We start from the raw sequence: 17632 nt of genomic DNA, 5'->3' as shown, positions 1-17632 counted from the left end.
TTTATGAAGAGGTGATTTCCTTATGTGATGGTATTCAATTGTAATGGTCTCAAGTATTAGAAGTGTAAATGGCATTACTGATTCTCTAGCTAGGAAAGGAGTTGATTTGGCACATCTTGTCGAAAGCAATACTGACCCGGTTAATCCAAGATGATTTTATTGATTTTTAGTTGATTTTTTGCATTTGTTAATTGTTCATTTCATTTATGCTAGTCTCATGAGTTGGCTAGCCTAGACTTTGTATTCTTTTGTATTTCCCTCTCCTTAATAATTTTTTCAGTATTCTCAAAAAAAAAAAAAAAAAAGTAACTTTCTTGCCTTCATTTGTGTTATCCATTTTCAGGAGTTGGTTTTTGCTTGTGCAAGGGATGCCAAGATTGAGTTCCAACAGAGTGTCAATCAGCAAAAGTTTTCTTTACAAGTATTCTCTTTGCAAGTAGATAATCAGTTGCGGAATGCTGTATACCCTGTTATTCTCTCCTTCGACCAAGAACATAGAGGGAATTTTCCAATTCAGTCAAAAAGCAGGCAGGAAACAGTGATTGCCAAGTCCGAAGATGCAAGTCCAACCACCTCTGAAATTGCACAGGAACCTGTAATTTCCTGTACTGCTGCCAAATGGAGGAATAAGAACAGTTCTTTTGTTTCCTTTGAGTATATTAACCTAAGGTAGTTTACTGATCAGTTCATTTTAACTTTTGGTGTTTAACTTCTCTTTGTGTTTTCCTGCAATGAGCTGTATTAAACTCTTGTAGATTGGCACCTGTGCGGATTGAGCTGGAGGAGCAAGTGGTTTTAAGCTTGTTCAGCTTTGCTAGAATTGTTTCCTTAAGGATCCAAAACAAGAACATGAAACATTCAAACTCTGACCTACCAATTCTAGGCAATGTGGTAGCCTTAAATGATCAACTGGAAAATCAGAAAAGGTGCCAAATATTGCCTCTTGTTATTCCAATAGGTGCACCTTGGCAACAAATCTTCTTGTTAGCTAGAAAGCAAAAGAAGATTTATGTAGAGGTACTTGCTGTGGCTCCTATCAAATTGACTGTGAGGTAAATATTACTATTTCATGTGTACGTCAATTTTTTTACTTTGAAAAATAAAAATAAATAAATAAACTCAATCCTATTGTCTTGCAGCTTTTCCAGTACTCCTTGGATGCGGAGAGATGGTGATACGGAGGTGGAATCTCTCATTCTTGTTGGTAACACTGCTTTTCAGGTGAGATTTCAGTACTGTGTAATGCAAGTCAAAGATTGACAAAAATTTGGTACTTTTATTGTCATCTAGATTGAGGCTTGCTCTTTAATGGGATTTTGATTCTCATGTCATAATTTAATGGCAGAGAGGTCTAATGGCACTAGTGAATATTGAGGGAGCGCCAATTTATCTCAAACAGTTGACAATTGTTCACCATTTGGCTAGCTGGGAATCCATCCAAGAGATCATTGTCCGTCATTATACTCGCCAGCTTCTTCATGAAATTTACAAGGTGAATAATCAGAGCGGAAGATTATTTTTTTGCGAAGATGGAACCTTATGTGTAGATAATAAAACAGTTATTAGTCGTAATCTAAATTGAAAAATTGGTATTGTCTTAGTCTGTTAGTTACTGTAGTCTTTGCTATTTTAAGTCAGATTCAATTAGTTTTTGACACTTATGATTGTTCTTTGCTCTGGGTATTTCCATGTGCCCTTTAATACAGTATCTTGTCCTTTGTATCTTCTCCTATACTCTACTCTCTTTTTTTCTCCTCTATTTCTATATCTTGGTTTACAAGTTTGTTTAATTTGAAGTATATGATCAAGATGTGAGAAAAGTAAGGTGCTTTCCTTCTTTTTTGTGTTTCTCTGTTGCGTATTTCAGGTATTTGGCTCAGCTGGTGTAATTGGCAATCCTATGGGATTTGCAAGGAATGTCGGACTTGGTATCAAAGATTTCTTATCCGTCCCTGCCAAAGGGGTGTTACAGGTCTGTACTTATTTACCTTCCCCATTGTCTTTTGGCAATTTGTAGGTACATAATATGGCAATGGCTAACTATTTTGGCATTCATTTACTGCACAGAGTCCTACTGGACTAATTACAGGCATGGCTCAGGGTACCAAAAGTCTTGTAAATAATACAATATTTGCTGTAAGCAATGCTGCTACACAGTTCAGCAAGGCAGCTCACCAGGTATGGTGTTATAGCAAGTTAATGCCTGCAATTTTTTATGATATATCCTTATTACCTACCAAGATCTTTTTCTGCTCCCAGGGCCTCGTAGCATTCACATTTGATGAGCAGGCTGTGGCCAAGCAGCAGAAGAAATTAGATTCACATAGTGGAGTACTAAACGAATTTCTAGAGGTAACTATCTCCTTCTAGCCTTCTAGCTTATTGGTTCACCTTTAGTCCATTAGCATTTCACAGGAAATGCATGTGAAGTACTAAAACGAATTCCTAACTGTTTCCTTCTAGCTTATTATGTTCACTTTAGTCCATTGACATTTCATAGGAAGTTTTCTTTCAAGCTAGACCTACTGGGTCATGTAACTGGGTTCTGTAGGACATTTAAGGTTGCGTTTAGACAGTCTGGGCCCTTTACTAATAATGGTCCAGAGTAACTATTATCATGGCTGCCACATCGTGTCTATATTCAGCAAGAGTTTCATCTTTGTGCTCGCCAGTCTCCAATAAGTTGTCCTTTGCAGGGTCTCACTGGATTCCTTCAATCACCTATTAAAGGAGCTGAGAAACATGGCCTTCCTGGAGTCCTATCAGGTAACATGAAAGATGTCATTATAGGTCTATGCTCTTGTGATTTATGAGCCTGTAGACATGCATATGTAAAGAAGCACAGTTTGCTAGCGGTTTCTATTCCTGCAGGAATAGCACTTGGAACTGCTGGACTTGTGGCCAGACCCGTGGCTAGCATACTACAAGTTGCTGGGAAAACTGCACAAAGCATCAGAAATAGAAGTGGCCCAAATCCTAACAGATTTAGAATACGTCTTCCAAGGCCCTTAGCCAGGGAGATTCCTTTGGTTCCATACTCCTGGGAGGAAGCAATCGGGATATTCATGCTTCTCGAAGCAGAAGAGTCCAAGTTCAAAGATGAGATATTTGTTTTGTGCAAGGCACTGAAACAGCCTGGGAAGTTCATTGCCATTACAGAAAGGATGTTCATCATCTTCAGTAGTTCTTCTTTGGTGGGCTTTGGTTTGCCAGAATTTCCTGGCATTGCAGATCCAGATTGGGTGATAGAAGCTGAGATAGGCCTGGAAGGTGTTATTCACATAGATAGAGAAGAGGAGGTGGTGAATGTTGTTGTAAAAAACCCAGACACTTTATTGAAACATCAACATACTAGGAGAAGCAGTACGAGAACCAGAGGTTTGGGCTCACCCTTCTCACTACCGATTTCTCAGACTAGCATTCAACTGTTAAATCCAGAGGAGGCAGAGGATGTTCTGCAGACATTGTGGAAGATGATTGAACTAGGTAAAGGCCAACATTGGGGAGCCCACGTCTTGCACCGAACTACCCTCAGATGAAATGTTGTTTTGGCCTCCTTTAATAAACAAGGACACCACAGTTTTTGGAGGCGATTGCAAGTGGTTTTGGTCATGCAGGAGCAGCCATTCCAAAGTGGTCGGCTTTCGTTGTATATGATCTGTAAATAAGGAGACCTCATTCAGCTAATTTCTCGTGTCTATGTAGCAAGTTTTACGCTACATGTACAGTATATATTTCTGGCCCAATTTTGTTAATCGGGTTTTTACAGCTTTGTCCCATTAATTTTATTTTGAAGGATTTGCTGTGGAATCGTATCTTGATTCCATTGTAAGAAAGGACACCTTATATATATCTCTTTCATCTCTTGTTTAACAAAAAGGAATTCATGCTTTTGCTAAACTCTAAATTTCGGATTCCAACCCTCAAAAGAATGCCATTACGCAGATTAGAGTTACTGGTCAAGAAAATAAGAGCAGATCTTTACTCTGATAACCAACATGCACGAGCAAAACTAATCAACTTGATATTCCTTGGAGCAAGAGGCATTAGCACCAGCAAAGGCATGACAGAAGTTCATTTTTTACATGGATTATATCATTCATGAACAGAGTTCAATGCTTATCCTTGATATGCAACTTCGAATAAGCCGCATTTTTCTTGCTTGTTTGAATGCATTTTGTGTGGGCAACAGAAGCATCTCTCTTTGCCGGTTTACGTGGGGACCGGGAAAATTGTGGTCTGCTGCATGTAAATTAAAAGCAAAAGAGTCACTACTTCGGAGAAGTACAACTGCATGAGAAAAAAACATCTGATTAGTTTGAAGAGAACATGCCTCTTTTTGGTCCGACTCCGATCATCTTGCTTGTCTCTGCACGTCGCCTTTCTGCCGTCATGAGAGCGTTTCTGCATGAGAAAGAGAGAGCTACTCAGGCAGCGACAAGAGTATCAACAATGAAGGGATGAGAAACAGATAGAAGATGAACCCAAGTCAAACTTCGAAAGTGAAGATTGAATATCATGTAAAAACAAGAGACTTCGGTGGAAATATTAAGACTTCAGCTGATGATTTCAGTGGCATCTCTAATAAGGATCATAGCCCTTTTTTGGCTGGACAGGCAAATTAACTTGCCAATCCTATCCACCAATCATGTAAGGATTAAAGGGAAAATACACAAACTAAGACATAATGTGAAAGGTTTCTGGGAAAACCCATAAGATCACTAAAAACACAAAAAATTGTACTAGCTAGTAAGAATAATCTATGATATGTGATAAATCAAGCCCTCCTATCAGCCGAAAAAGAAAAAAAAAAATCAAGTCATTCTCATCAAATGAACAAAAATGTCCATATGAATGATTCATCAACCATACACTTCCTTATCCCCTTCGCTATGTTGCATGATTAGCGTACTGGAGGAGGGAGGAAGCATGCGCTTCAAACAACCATTCCAATAACGATTTTGATTTAATAAACAAAATGCAGATAATCAGGTAAATCTTACCTAAAAGCCTAATCCTAACCTGAGTGAGAATTTTTCTTTTACATCTGTTTAGAAAGCCTTAGAATAGGTTCTTACGGTGAACTTTTGCCACCTTTCCATTTTGTAACTCCTCGTTACATACTTATTTATCTATCCATCTTGCTTTCTATATGTCAGAAAACAAAGAACATGGACTAAACTCCATCTAAGTTAGGTGCACCTAATGTTTAAGTTAACTATGAAATCTGAAATGAATGACTTAATACTAAAATCTCTTCTTATTCCGTACATTATTATCCCAGGTATTAATTGTGTTCTTTTACAGATATTTTTCTTATTTTTATCATTTTTTCAATGATAAAATAGAGAAACCGGGAGTTGTCAAATTAAGTAAATGGCATTCTTGTAAATAGTGTCACTTCTAAGGAAAAAAAGTTAGGTACAGCCAAGTTTTAATTGAAGAAAACAATAAAGGGAATTTGAATGGTGAGCAATAGTTTTGTGTTGCACTCTAGGTTAATTTCCAGTCCTTTGAACAATGAGAATTTTTACCAAGCAACAGGGAGAATAAAAAAGGCCACATCAAACCTACAACTAATTAGCTCCAGAGGAGGACGGAGTTTGAGGGGGTTATATCAAGAACCTGAAGATAAGGAGGTGCTAACTAGGCATTGATGACTTTCTATTCTCTAGCAAAAGAGGTGCAATAAGACTCACAAGGCATTGATGACTTCCTAGTCTCTAGAGACATGCAATAAAACTCAAAAAGCAATGATAATTTCCTATTACTCCTGTAAGGGATCTGCAATAAAACTCATCGAACAGAAAGAACAAAGTCAAATAACGGACCATGAATTTGATAAGTCTATAGACAGGGCATCAACCAACCAGTCATCACTTCCTACTTTTTAGTCACTCAAAGAGAGCTCCCAACATATGAAACTATTTTTTATTATTTACAAGCTATAAGGCAAAATCATAGCCTTTATTTCATCACATATGGAAGTCAGTAGCATCAGTAGCTCTAAATAAAATCAATTATCTCATAAAATCAATTAAGCATATGAGTATATGAACCAAGCTCCCTATGCTAGATGGTTTAGGTGGCCAGTGTGAAAGAAGTTGGTTTCATCGAGGCTAAGGCGAGTCTTATGGAGGAGGAAGTCTCACAAAAGGAATAAGCTTAATGAAAAAGTTGGAATGAAAAGGATGTTTCCTAATTGCGTTGTATGTTTCTTTATATTTAATTTAGAAATTTATATTTGTTAGAAAATACTTCCAGGGTTAATTTGATCGTTTTACCCTCCAGGAGTATTTTGGTCATTTCATCACCTGTGGTTTAATATCTGTATGTAATCTTGTTCTACATGTTGAATTATGTTAGTGGTTAAATTTCCATGTACATAAGATACATAGTTAGAAAGATATAAGGAGAATAAGTTTTATTAAGTGCATAGGGGCATTTTTGTAATTATCGCCCTAAATCTATTATTTGAGAAAATTGGGCGTCGTGCATGACCCCCAATGAGCCTTCCATGATTCTTCTCAATTTCTCTCTTTTCTCTCTGTTTCTCTCTTTTCCTCTAATTTTTCTCCTCTTCCCCCACCAAAATCCTTAACTTTTCACAATATTAGAGTATAATTGGAACTAGATTAGTTTTTACTTTATGCATGATAAACCCTTGGAAACTCAAGTTTACTGCAGGAAATGTAAAAAAGGAAAAGAAGTTGGAGAGATGCAGGGGACTCAGGAGCCCATTGAGGAAGGTCCACTTGGCAACACCAGTATTGTCCTTTGGGTATGGTGAAGATCAAATTCTAGTTTCCAACATCTTGGTATCAGAGCTATTTGAGCTTGGGTATGGTGAAGACAAAAATGGAAGGAAGAGTCGAATCTGAGGAGAATGAGATTCGGGTTTGAAGAATGGGTGGAGAAGATGAAATCAGATTTGATGTCTCAGGAGCTTTTAATGGAAGTCAAAGAAGGGATGCGAGGAACAGCGGCCCAAGGAGGAGAGAAGGGAAAATCTCCGATGGGAGATACCTCGGCGAACCGTGCAAGAGGAAGCATCAAGGGAGGAAATACATGGCCGAAAAATGCAGAAATGAAAGGGAGGAGGTTAGAACTACCAGTATTTTCAGGAGAGGATCCATACGGGTTGTTAGGCATTTTGCGAGTTGAGGAAGACGAAAAGATTTGAGAGACGATGGTTTGCTTGGAAAGGAGAGTGTTGAACTGGTTCCAGATGGCAGAGTGATGCGCACCGATGAAGAACTGATCACAGTTCAAATCTGCTATCCGACATTGCTTCAAACCGTCTCAAATGGAGAGTTTATATGAGGTCCTTCTGGCTCTCCAAAAAGAAGGCTCCATGACAGAGCGCCGGGAGAGATTCAAGCTGTTATCGGCCCCTCTAGTGGAAGCTCCAATGAAGTGTTGATGGGCACATTTATAAACAGGATGAAGGAAGACATCTGAGACGAGTGGAGCGTGAATCAGCCAAACTTGCTCTTTGGACTCAATGGAGGCGGACTCACCGAATCGATGAGCACAACACATTCCTGAATTGGGTGTGGGAAGTTAAGTAGCATGGGCCTGAACATTGTAGGGGTTGGGACGGATCACGGTTTTCATCGTCGCAACTCACCTCCAAAGCGAAAACCAACAAGTTTTCATTTTCTCCACCCTCGACGGTGATGATACGACACAAAACGATGCCAAAATCTCCTCTGGCGACATAGACAAAACAAGGATATGCATTTCAACGGCTCTCCAAGGTTGAAGCTCAAAGAAAGGGGGAGAAAGGCCTCTATTTTCAATGCAACGAGAAATATTCTCCCAGCCATTGATGTCGGCTATGCCAGGTGAATATGATGATAATTTCAGAAGAGGAAGAGGGAGAGTTGAGAGAGACCACTGGTGCGGAAGCAAAAGAGGAGTAAACCTTACTCAGAATCTTGTCACAATGCCGATGAATGCCCTGCATGGAGGATTAACCATGAACAACACACTCGACACTGATGATACAACACATAGCAGTGCCAAAACCTCCTCTAGCGATGGCAACGAAACAAGGATATGCATTTTGACGGCTCTCTGAGGCTGAAGCTCAAAAAAAGGGGAGAAAGGCCTCTATTTTCGATGCAATGAGAATATTCTCCTGGTCGTCGACGTAGGGTACGGTAGATGAATGTGATGATAATTTCAGAAGAGGAAGAGTTGAGAGAGACCACCGATGCTAAAAGCAAATGAGGAGAAAACCTTACTCAAAATCTTGTCAAAATGTCGATGAATGCCTTGCTTCGGGGCTTACTTGGCAGACTGGAGGTGGTGGTCCTCATTGGCAATGGTGCCTCCCATAACTTCATCAGCTCGTCATAGGTCCAAAAGTTAGACCTTCCAGTGGTGCGCAGCAGAAATTTTGGAGTTTCAATGGTTGACAGGCATTGCCTAAGGATTATGGCCAGACCTCTAACTGAAAATCAAAGAACACTTCTACCTCTTTGTCATGGAGAGTGTTAAAGTGGTCTTGGGGATGGCGTGGCTGAAACTGTTGGGTGATGTTTGTCTAATTGGAGGAATCTCTCATTGATATTTGAACTCGACGAGAGAAGGATAAAGTTTCAAGGTGAGCCCGCTTTAGCCAAGGTAGAGGAGTTTCTAAAAGTGATGACTTCAATTCTTAAATATGAGGGATAGGATTGCCTGCCAAAGTATAATGGTATTCGGGACACGAAAGAGGTGACCTAAAGTTCCCCCAAAAGTTGAAGGACCGATCACTAAGTTCTAGCAAGTATTTAAAACTCCGAAAAGGCTACCACCAGCACCCTTAAAAGCAGGAGAGCAACCACCCAACATCTAACCCTACAAGTACCCATTCCATCAAAAGAACAAAATAAAAAGATCGTGAGGGAGATGTCAGTTGGGATCATAGGGCCCAGCTTTTCAGTCCAATGCTATTGGTTAACAAAAAAAGATGAAAGATGGCGTTTTCGTGTTGATTACAGGGCACTCAACAAATTTCCAATACTGACAAATTCCCCATTCCCACCATAGAGGTGGATGAATTGGAGGCAGCCAGGGTGTTTACTAAGTTGGACATCATATCAGGAACCAAATTAGGGTGAAGGAAGAGAACACGTCAAAGACAACCTTCCAGACTCATGAAGGGCATTATGAGTTCTTGGTAATGCCATTTAGGCTCACTAATGCCCCCTCAACATTCCAAGACATAATGAATCGAATTTTCAGCCACATCTACATAATTTGATACTAGTTTCCTTTGATAATATTCTGATTTATAGTTCAGATTATGTTGCTCACTTAGTTCATTTGAGGTTAACTCTCCAAATACTAGGAGATCACCATTAACCAAAAGAAGTGCTCTTTCTGCACGACTCTGCTTGTTGTTGACATATTGACTTAGTATAGCCATTTCCTACTCCTCGGCCATCTATACACAACAAAGCAAGTGGTTGACTTGTTTGCCAAGGAAATCATCCTGCTACATGGGTTTCCACAGTTGATTGAATCAGATAGTGACAGGGTTTTTGTTAGCTATTTCTTGAAAGAACTTTTTAAGCAATAGAGTACTCATCTCTGAATGAGCTCCTCCTATCATCCTCAAACAAACAGACAAAGAAAAGAAGTGAACCGGTGTTTGGCAACCTATCTATGTCGTTTTGTGGGAAAATATCCTAAACACTAGCCCAAATGGGCAACTTGGGTTGAATTTTGGTCCAATACCACTTACCACCGAGTAGCAGGGATGCCCCGTTCAGGCCACTATAAGGAAGGGATCCACCTTCCCTTTTAAGGTATTCTGATTCCACATCATTGGTGGACAAAGTCAATTAGTAGCTACAGGAACGAGATCAAATTCTGCCAGAACTTACGGCCAATTTAGACAAGGCCCAATCCCGATTGAAGACCTATGCTGATGGCAAACGTAAAGTGCTTCAATTTAAGGAGGGTGATTTAGTCTATCTTAAACTACAGCCCTACCGCCTAGGTCTTTTACAAACCGAATGAAAATTCCAGTTCTAGATTGTATGGACCCTATAAAGCACTGGAAAGGATTGGAGAAGTAGCATACCGGCTGGACCTACCAACATACTCCAAAATCCACCCTATCTTCCACATGAGCCAACAAAAAGAATCAGCAAGTATCCCAGTTTTCAGCCAGCCATTGAGTGCATGTCTAACAGATGACTTGATACTCTCTGTGCAGCCCGCAAGGATCCTCAGTACTCGACAACTTCCTGATGGGAACTTTGAGGCATTGGTCAAGAGGAAGGACCTCACACATTTTGAAGAAAAATGAGAAACTAATGACACTATTCAATCCCAATTTCCTGCCTTCCACCTTGAGGACAAGGTGGAACTGAAAGGGAAGGGGGGGTTAATGATAGACCCCTGTTAACTCAAGTCTACTGTAAGAGGGGTAAAAGAGGAAAAATTAGAGAAAATTTGAAGGATCCCATTGAGGAAGCTCCACTTGGCAACAACAGCACTGTCCTTTAGGAGACAGTCAGTTATAGATAGAGAATGGAGGGATAAAGGAAGTGGGGTGGAGAGCAGGACAGAGAGGAAAATCGGGGACAATTGGGAGGTTCTAGACTTTCGAAGTCTAGTGAGGTGCTGGAGTTGGCTGTAGTTCTGTCTTATAATTTGAATGTAATTTCGTTTTTGTGATCAAATTCTGGTTTCCAAAAATGCATGAGTTAATTGCTCTCCTTTTTATATGCAATACACATCTCTCTTCCCTCTTTTTCTCTCCCACATTCTTCCATCTTTTTTCTCTCCCACGTTCTTCCCTCTTTTTTCTCTCCCACGTTCTTCCCTCCTTGCCATGAATTCACGAGTTTCTCTCCTCTATCCTGCACAGTCGTTGTCTAAAATTTCACATGGTATTGGACCGTCGATCCTAAGATGGAGAAAGAAAAGACAAGGTAGAAGAAGAAGAAGAAGAAGAAGAAGAAGAAGAAGAAGAAGGGAAAAGATAAGTTCTCTTGCGAACATTGAGTATTCTCTTATCAAACCAGTCTTACGAGGAAGACTATTGGTTCCGCTCGTGAGAGAGATGGGCTATACTACTAAGAGAACCATCGGCAAAATAATATTCTCTACAGTGGCACTTGTGGCTTGGTCATCCGTCTGTAGCAAAACTGAGTCAAGTCTTTCTAGATTTTCCTTCGAGTTCTTCTTTTCAATATGCGAGGTTGTGTCAATTAGGCAAGCATCACAGAAGTTCATTTCCAATCTTGTCTCATAAAACCAACCATATATTTGAGATTGTACACTCAAACATTTGGGATCCTTGTCTTGTGACTAGTCAGTTTGGTCATAGGTATTTTATTTCCTTTATCGATGATTTTATGTGTACTTGAATTTACTTTCTTAAGGAAAAATCTGAAGCCTTTGATATATTTAAACGTTTCTTCAATGAAATAAAAAATCAATTTATTGCTTCACTTCATATCTTGCATACTGATAATAGGTCTTTCGTCAAAAACAGAGAATTATTCATCAGACATTGTGTGTCTTTACCCCTCAGCAAAATAGCATAGCTGAACGTAAAAATCGCCATTTACTAGAGGTAGCTAGGACAATGATGATACATATGCATGTGCCCAAGTCTTATTGGGGTGATGTTTTTCTTACAACATGTTTCTTAGTTAATAGAATGCCTTCGGTTGTGTTAAAAGGATTCCTATGCAGGTTCTTTTGTTGTCCACATCATTATTTCCTATTTCTCCCCGCGTGTTTGGATTTGTCTGCTTTGCTCATGTATTTGGGCCTTCCAGGGATAAGTTGTCTCCTCGAGCAGTTAAGTGTGTATCTTTGGGGTACTCTCGCAAAAAAGGGGTACAAATGTTTTTGCTCAGCCACTAGAAAAACATTTGTATCAGCTAATGTTACTTTCTTTTAGGATGTGTCATTCTTTTCCTCTGTTTTTTTACCTTCTAATCCAGTTGTCTCACCTGAACCGGTACTAGCTATCCATGTACCAGTTGATGAGCCTGTTGTACCGTCACAAGCTATCATTGTCAAGAAACCATTATAAGTATATAAATGCCAAAAAGAAGTATCACCACCGACTCTCTCACCAGACCATGACTCTAACCCGTCTCAAAATCCTAAGGCAATGATCTACAGCTTCCTATTGCACTCAGAAAGGGTGTCAGGAAAGGTAAAGATACATGGTATCCATTATCTCAGTTTGTGTCTTTTTGTTCCTTATCTGACTCCTATAAAAATTTTGTTTTGTCCATTTCTACTTGCACTATCCCTTCTTCAGTGCAGGAGGCCCTCTCGTCTCCTCATTAGAAGCAAGCTATGGATGTTGAAATGGATGCTTTGATAGATCAAGACACTTGGCAACTATGTGATCTATCATAAGGGGTAAAGTTGTTGGCTGCCACTGGGTTTACACTATCAATTATAATGCAAACAGTTCTATTGAGTGGTATAAAGCTTAGTCGGTTGCAAAGGCGTATACTCAAACTTTTGATGTTGATGTGTTTGAAACCTTTTCACCTATTGCTTGTTTGTTGTTTTTTTGTATTTTGATCTCAATTGCAATGAATCAGGGATGGTCCCTACATCAATTGGATGTTAAAAACGTCTTCTTATATGGTGATCTGGAAGAAGAGGTATATATGGAGCAACCTCCAGGATATGTTGCTCATGGGGAGACACATAAAGTATGCGGACTTAAGAAGGCAATTTATGGGTTGAAGCAAAGTCCACGTGCTTGGTTTTTTAAAAATTCAACCAAGTTATGGTAACTATGGGGTTCTCGAGGAGTCATTGTGATCACTCTTTATTTGTGATGAAGAGGTCCTCTGAAATTGTGGTGTTTTTGGTTTATGTAAATGACGTTATATTATCTAGGAGTAATATTTTTGGTATAGAGGATACCAAGTTTCGTTTGTCTGCACATTTTCAAACTAAAGACTTGGGACTTTTGAAATACTTTTTGGGCATGGAGTGGCGAAAAGTAAAAAAGGCATTGTGATGACACAACGTAAGTATGTCATAAATATGTTTCAAGAGTATGGTTTGTTGGGAGCCAAGTCAATTGATACCCCAATAGAAGTTAGACATGATCTCCATGATGAGCAGAGTGATGAATTAAATGAGAGCACACAGTGTCGGAAGTTAGTGGGAAAGTTAATTTGTGCAAAAGTTAATAGACCTAACATTTCTTTTGCAGTAAGTGTAGTGAGTCAGTTTGTCAAATGTCCTTGGAAAGTATTATTAGAAGCTGCACAAAGAATTTTAAGGTATTTGAAAGGAGCACCAGGAAAAAGTCTTTTCTTTAGACCTAAAAATCATATAAAGATAGAGGTTTTCTCTGATGCAGATTATGCAAGATCCAAACTGGACAAAAAGTCAATCTCTGGATATTGTGTCTTCTTAAGAGGAAATTTGGTTTGTTGGAGAAGTAAAAAGCAGAATGTTGTAGCCCAGTCTAGTGCAGAATTTTAATAAAGGACAATTGCTCACACAGTGAGCGAGTTTATGTGGGTTAGGTTAGTCTCACGAGAGTTAGGTTTGAACCAGGATGAGCCGTTGAGTATGTTTTGGGATAATCAGGCTACAATCTTTATTGCAAGTAACTAAACATATAGAAGTGGATTGCCACTTCATTCGAGATGCGGTGATGAAAAATGAGATAGTAACTCCATTTGTAGGATCTAGAGGTCAATTGGGAGATGTCTTCACCAAGTCCCTTAGCAAGCAAGAATTTATATCATTCTGCAACAAACTGAGACTTCTAGATATATATGCTCCACCTTGAGGGGAGTGTTAGAAAATACATCCAGGGGTATTTTGGTCATTTTATCACTCTAGTGGTTAATTTCCATCATGTAATCTTATTCTGCATGTTAAAGTATATCAGTGGTTAAATTTTCATGTACATAGGATGTGTAGTTAGGGAGATATAAGGAGATTAAGGTTTATTAAGTGTATAGGGGCATTTTTATAATTTGTAACTCAAAACACTTATTTAAGAAGTTTTGGAATTCATGCACAATTCTCAACAAAGCCTTTTCAAGCTCTTCAAAAAATTCTTTTTCTCCTTTCTCCTTTTCTCTCAATTTTCTCCTCTTCCTTCACCCAAATCTTGATTTTTACAGTAACTATGAAAACAAAGAAAAGGGAACTATCTATCAGAATAAAATGTCGAGTCTCCCTCAGGCTTTAGTGAAATGCCAATGCAAGATACAAACAAATTAACAAACAAACTCAAAACAGACATCATATCATGTACTTTGACAAATTTGAAATTAACAACCCAAGGATAGAGATTATTGCGATGTTAAATAAAATTTTTGATTTCTAGGGCCTTCTTCACATAAGAATAACAAGGGATTCAGAGAAGAAAAAAGAGGGAAGAGGAGAAGAGGAGAGGAGAAGAGTTCTAGCTTGTGGAGAGACTAGGAGGAGAAAGCAAGGAAGAGGGAGGACGAATTCGTGCTTAAGAGGATTGAGCTTAATGTTTTACCCTATGCTCTGAGGCTCTATTTATAGTTTTAAGAGGATGTTTAAAAAACGACAATGCCTTTAGAGCTACATCCTTTGAAAGCAAAAATACATAAGTGTACATACAATAACTTGCATTATTACAACCCCATGTCATATTTATAGAAGTTTCCCTTATTTACTATCTATACCACCATGTGTCTCATTTACCATCCATGTCACCCCTACACATGGCTGACCCTTTTAACAAAAATTATCAGTATTATATGCCTACTGGCAAAAATTGCATTCAAAGAACGGAATAAAATGGATTCACACCAGAGGTTAACCTCATGCAGGGAGAAAAAGAGAACATTGTTTTCAGCATTTTCAGCCTTGCAGGAAACTATAATAAGAAAGACAAAATAATTCTCTAAATTTATAAGTAATATAACATGATATTGCAATGTATCTCCTAATAAATGGTAGAAGTTCAAAGTTTAGATTCGTAAAAAATGAGATTCCTCAAATAAAAGTTGAAAAGACAAACAGAAAATGGTTGTAAAACAGACGAGCAGTTTCATCAAAAAGGAAACTGCTTGCAAGTGATGGACTCATTTTTAAAAAGTGAACCCAGGAAATGTTCGAAACTGATATAACCAGGAAGGTTAAAAAGTACAATAGTAAAAAGACATTGGATCACCGTTACATAAAGCATGCATGCGAAATTATGAAGACCGAAAATTTCCATAAACTAAAGAGAAGGGTTCAACTCTAAGGTTATAAATTACCAAAACCTCAACAACAGATGCAAGACGTAATGTGAACCTCCAGTTAAAGGCCTTACCGCACTACCGAATTGCAAATGCTCCTCTCGTTTTTTACTGTCAGACCTAATTTCACTTGACAGAAGGACAATTCCTTTCTTGAGTTTCTTCTTGCAGCCACCTGATGGAACCGACCGGTCTAACTTTCTCTTTTTCCTGGAAGTATCAACCAGGTTCCGCTTCTTATCACGGATTTTCCAAACATCTTTCTTCCGGAGAAGGAGCTTCTCTGACTTCCAAGTTGATGAGCTCGTGTCTATAATTGTAACCACAGTCCGGGAAAATAAATCCAAATCTACATCAACTCCCACCGTTTGCGATATTTCCTCTTCCGCATCTACAAAACCACCTTCTTTTCCTTCATCCTTAGCTTCAGCCACACTGTTATCCGCACTGGACGGCGACATTGCTAGAATCTGCCCTCCAAGAATGCAACTATCCTGCACACTCGTCGAGGAAGAAATGACACAAATCTTAGGGTTTGCCTGCTTACGAGTACTCTTAAGTGCCTGCATCTTCGGGAAATCTCTTCCTCCCATGTTGAAAAGCTCAGCTAAGACATTGTTCATCAGGTCAAACCACTGCTCCTTCACGCAATTATGTGGCGCGATGGAATTCATCTCCGGGAGAGAAGCAGAACCTTTGGAGTTTTCGGGGCTGGGGACCGAACCCGACATTAGAGACTCCGAAACGCAGTGGCTCGGATTAGGGTTAGAGCTGAGAAAATGCTCCAAATCGAGGGCTGACTCGACAGGGAAGCCTTTGGAGGCTCGGAGACGGTGTAGCCAAGGGGAGTCTGATTTGATCGAACACAGCATTTTCCGTTTTTTTTTTTTTTTTTTTTTTTTTCAGCAAGGCGATCGTCTCCAAAGATTTCAGAATAAGAGGAGACAGTGATCGTTGCAAAGTAGAAGTTGCAGCGAGAGAGAGCGAGAGAGAAACAAATGGAGGGAAAAAGGGTTGGAATGATTTATAATCAGAAAAGAAATGGGAACTTCTCTTGTTTGCTGTCGCCTGTGGGTGACAACTAAGAACAAGGAAACGCAAGCACAGGGTGGGCATATAAGATATGTATGGAGCAAATGAAAATCCCAAAGGCATTGAATTGTTTAACGGCTATCTGACAGATATGGGCAGGTGGAGTGGTAACAAAATTTAAATCTAACAAATTATTAAATTTTACTTGATTCCCTGTGAATATAAGCAACTTAATTATTTTTAATTTAAATTGATATTTAATGCTTATAATTGGTATCTGATTTTTGTTATTAATCTATAATATTTGATAATATTTATATTTACTATTAAGTATATTATAATCTATAGTACTTAATGCTACTTTAATATAATATTTACTATTAATTTACTAATCTAATATAATCTAGAACTTAATATTCCTATAATATTACTTTAAATAATAGTATTTAGTAATATAATATTCATATAATAAAAATAATTTACTATTAATATTTAATATAATGTATTCTCCAATTTATGGTTTTCCATAATTGAATAATTGAAGATAGAACACAAAAATTGATATTGAAATAGGTGATAAAGTCAAATTTAAAAAAAAAAATAGAATTAAAAAATAAAAGATGTAGTGTCCTTCAAAAGTGGACTTGGATGACCCACCAATATTTTCCATGAAATAGGTACTCATATATCAAACCACTCTGAGGACAAATATAATATGGATCGGTATTTGTAAGCATGAAGATTTCAACTTAGGAAAAATAGGACCCTAATCAATGGTCTAGATCATCAACATTGATCAATGATCAAGAATAAAAGAACTTGATCGCCGATTGAACAATGGTCATAGACAAAATTCTCAAAATTCAAGGTTCGAAAGACTAGTCAAAGGGTTGATTGCAAAATTAGAGAGTCGATCAAAATCGAAATCAATCACCAAGATCAAAGCCCGATCTATGGTCTAGGTGAAGGGGGTTGTGTAAGACAACAACTAGGGCCAAATCAAAAGGGGACACCACCTAAGTATCATCTGAGTGCTACATAAGGAAAAAAGTAGCATAAAAGGCGATAAATGGTGTCATAAGAATACTCTACCTAACTAAGGAGAGTAACACATAGGTGACACGTGGCATTATAGGAAGCTCCATCTTAAAATAGAGGTATCAAAAGGTATTACATGTGTACCTAGTCAAAGAAGAGAGGGAGAAATTAGGAAGAGAAAACCACCCCCACTATCCTATAAATAGAGATCCATTGTAAGCTTTGGGAGAAGAAAACTTTTGAAAGAACTCTAGAAGAGAAATTTCAGAAAAATTTATCCATATTTCAAGTGTGTTGAAACTCTGTTTGTGAGAAAGAGAAGTTCGAATCGTGCT

General features: G+C 38.5%; 2 protein-coding genes across 4 annotated transcripts in view; one reads left to right on the top strand and one right to left on the bottom strand.

Annotated features, from left to right (window-relative positions):
* Window positions 1-3900, top strand: part of LOC137934913 (intermembrane lipid transfer protein VPS13) — a 74911-nt gene extending 71011 nt beyond the window's left edge. For both annotated transcript variants that reach the window (XM_068779499.1, XM_068779498.1), the window contains 9 exons: window positions 344-669; window positions 756-1052; window positions 1140-1221; window positions 1346-1492; window positions 1868-1972; window positions 2068-2178; window positions 2260-2352; window positions 2697-2766; window positions 2872-3900. In XM_068779499.1, coding sequence (XP_068635600.1) covers window positions 344-669; window positions 756-1052; window positions 1140-1221; window positions 1346-1492; window positions 1868-1972; window positions 2068-2178; window positions 2260-2352; window positions 2697-2766; window positions 2872-3539 — 1899 coding nt within the window. In that variant the 3' untranslated portion in view covers window positions 3540-3900. The remainder of the gene's footprint in view (window positions 1-343; window positions 670-755; window positions 1053-1139; window positions 1222-1345; window positions 1493-1867; window positions 1973-2067; window positions 2179-2259; window positions 2353-2696; window positions 2767-2871) is intronic.
* Window positions 3900-16340, bottom strand: LOC137934914 (uncharacterized). Of its 2 annotated transcripts, none has more exons than XM_068779500.1 (3): window positions 15302-16340; window positions 4334-4404; window positions 3900-4242 (listed from the first exon to the last, which is right to left on the bottom strand). In XM_068779500.1, exons 1-3 carry the CDS (start codon window positions 16097-16099, stop codon window positions 4113-4115), a joined length of 999 nt encoding a protein of 332 aa, XP_068635601.1. In that variant the 5' UTR covers window positions 16100-16340; the 3' UTR covers window positions 3900-4112. The 2 variants fall into 2 exon arrangements, with proteins under 2 accessions (XP_068635601.1, XP_068635602.1); XM_068779501.1 differs by having other exon boundaries at window positions 3900-4239.
* Between the last annotated feature and the right edge of the window lie 1292 nt (window positions 16341-17632).

The sequence above is a fragment of the Aristolochia californica genome, unplaced genomic scaffold (genome assembly GCF_029961685.1).
Source record: "Aristolochia californica isolate CCGP_79_NKW_82.1479 unplaced genomic scaffold, dmAriCali1.0.hap1 SCAF_6, whole genome shotgun sequence".
Lineage (NCBI taxonomy): Eukaryota > Viridiplantae > Streptophyta > Magnoliopsida > Piperales > Aristolochiaceae > Aristolochia > Aristolochia californica.
The sequence above is the reverse complement of the archived record's forward strand: the minus strand, read 5'-3'. Positions and strand labels throughout refer to the sequence as shown.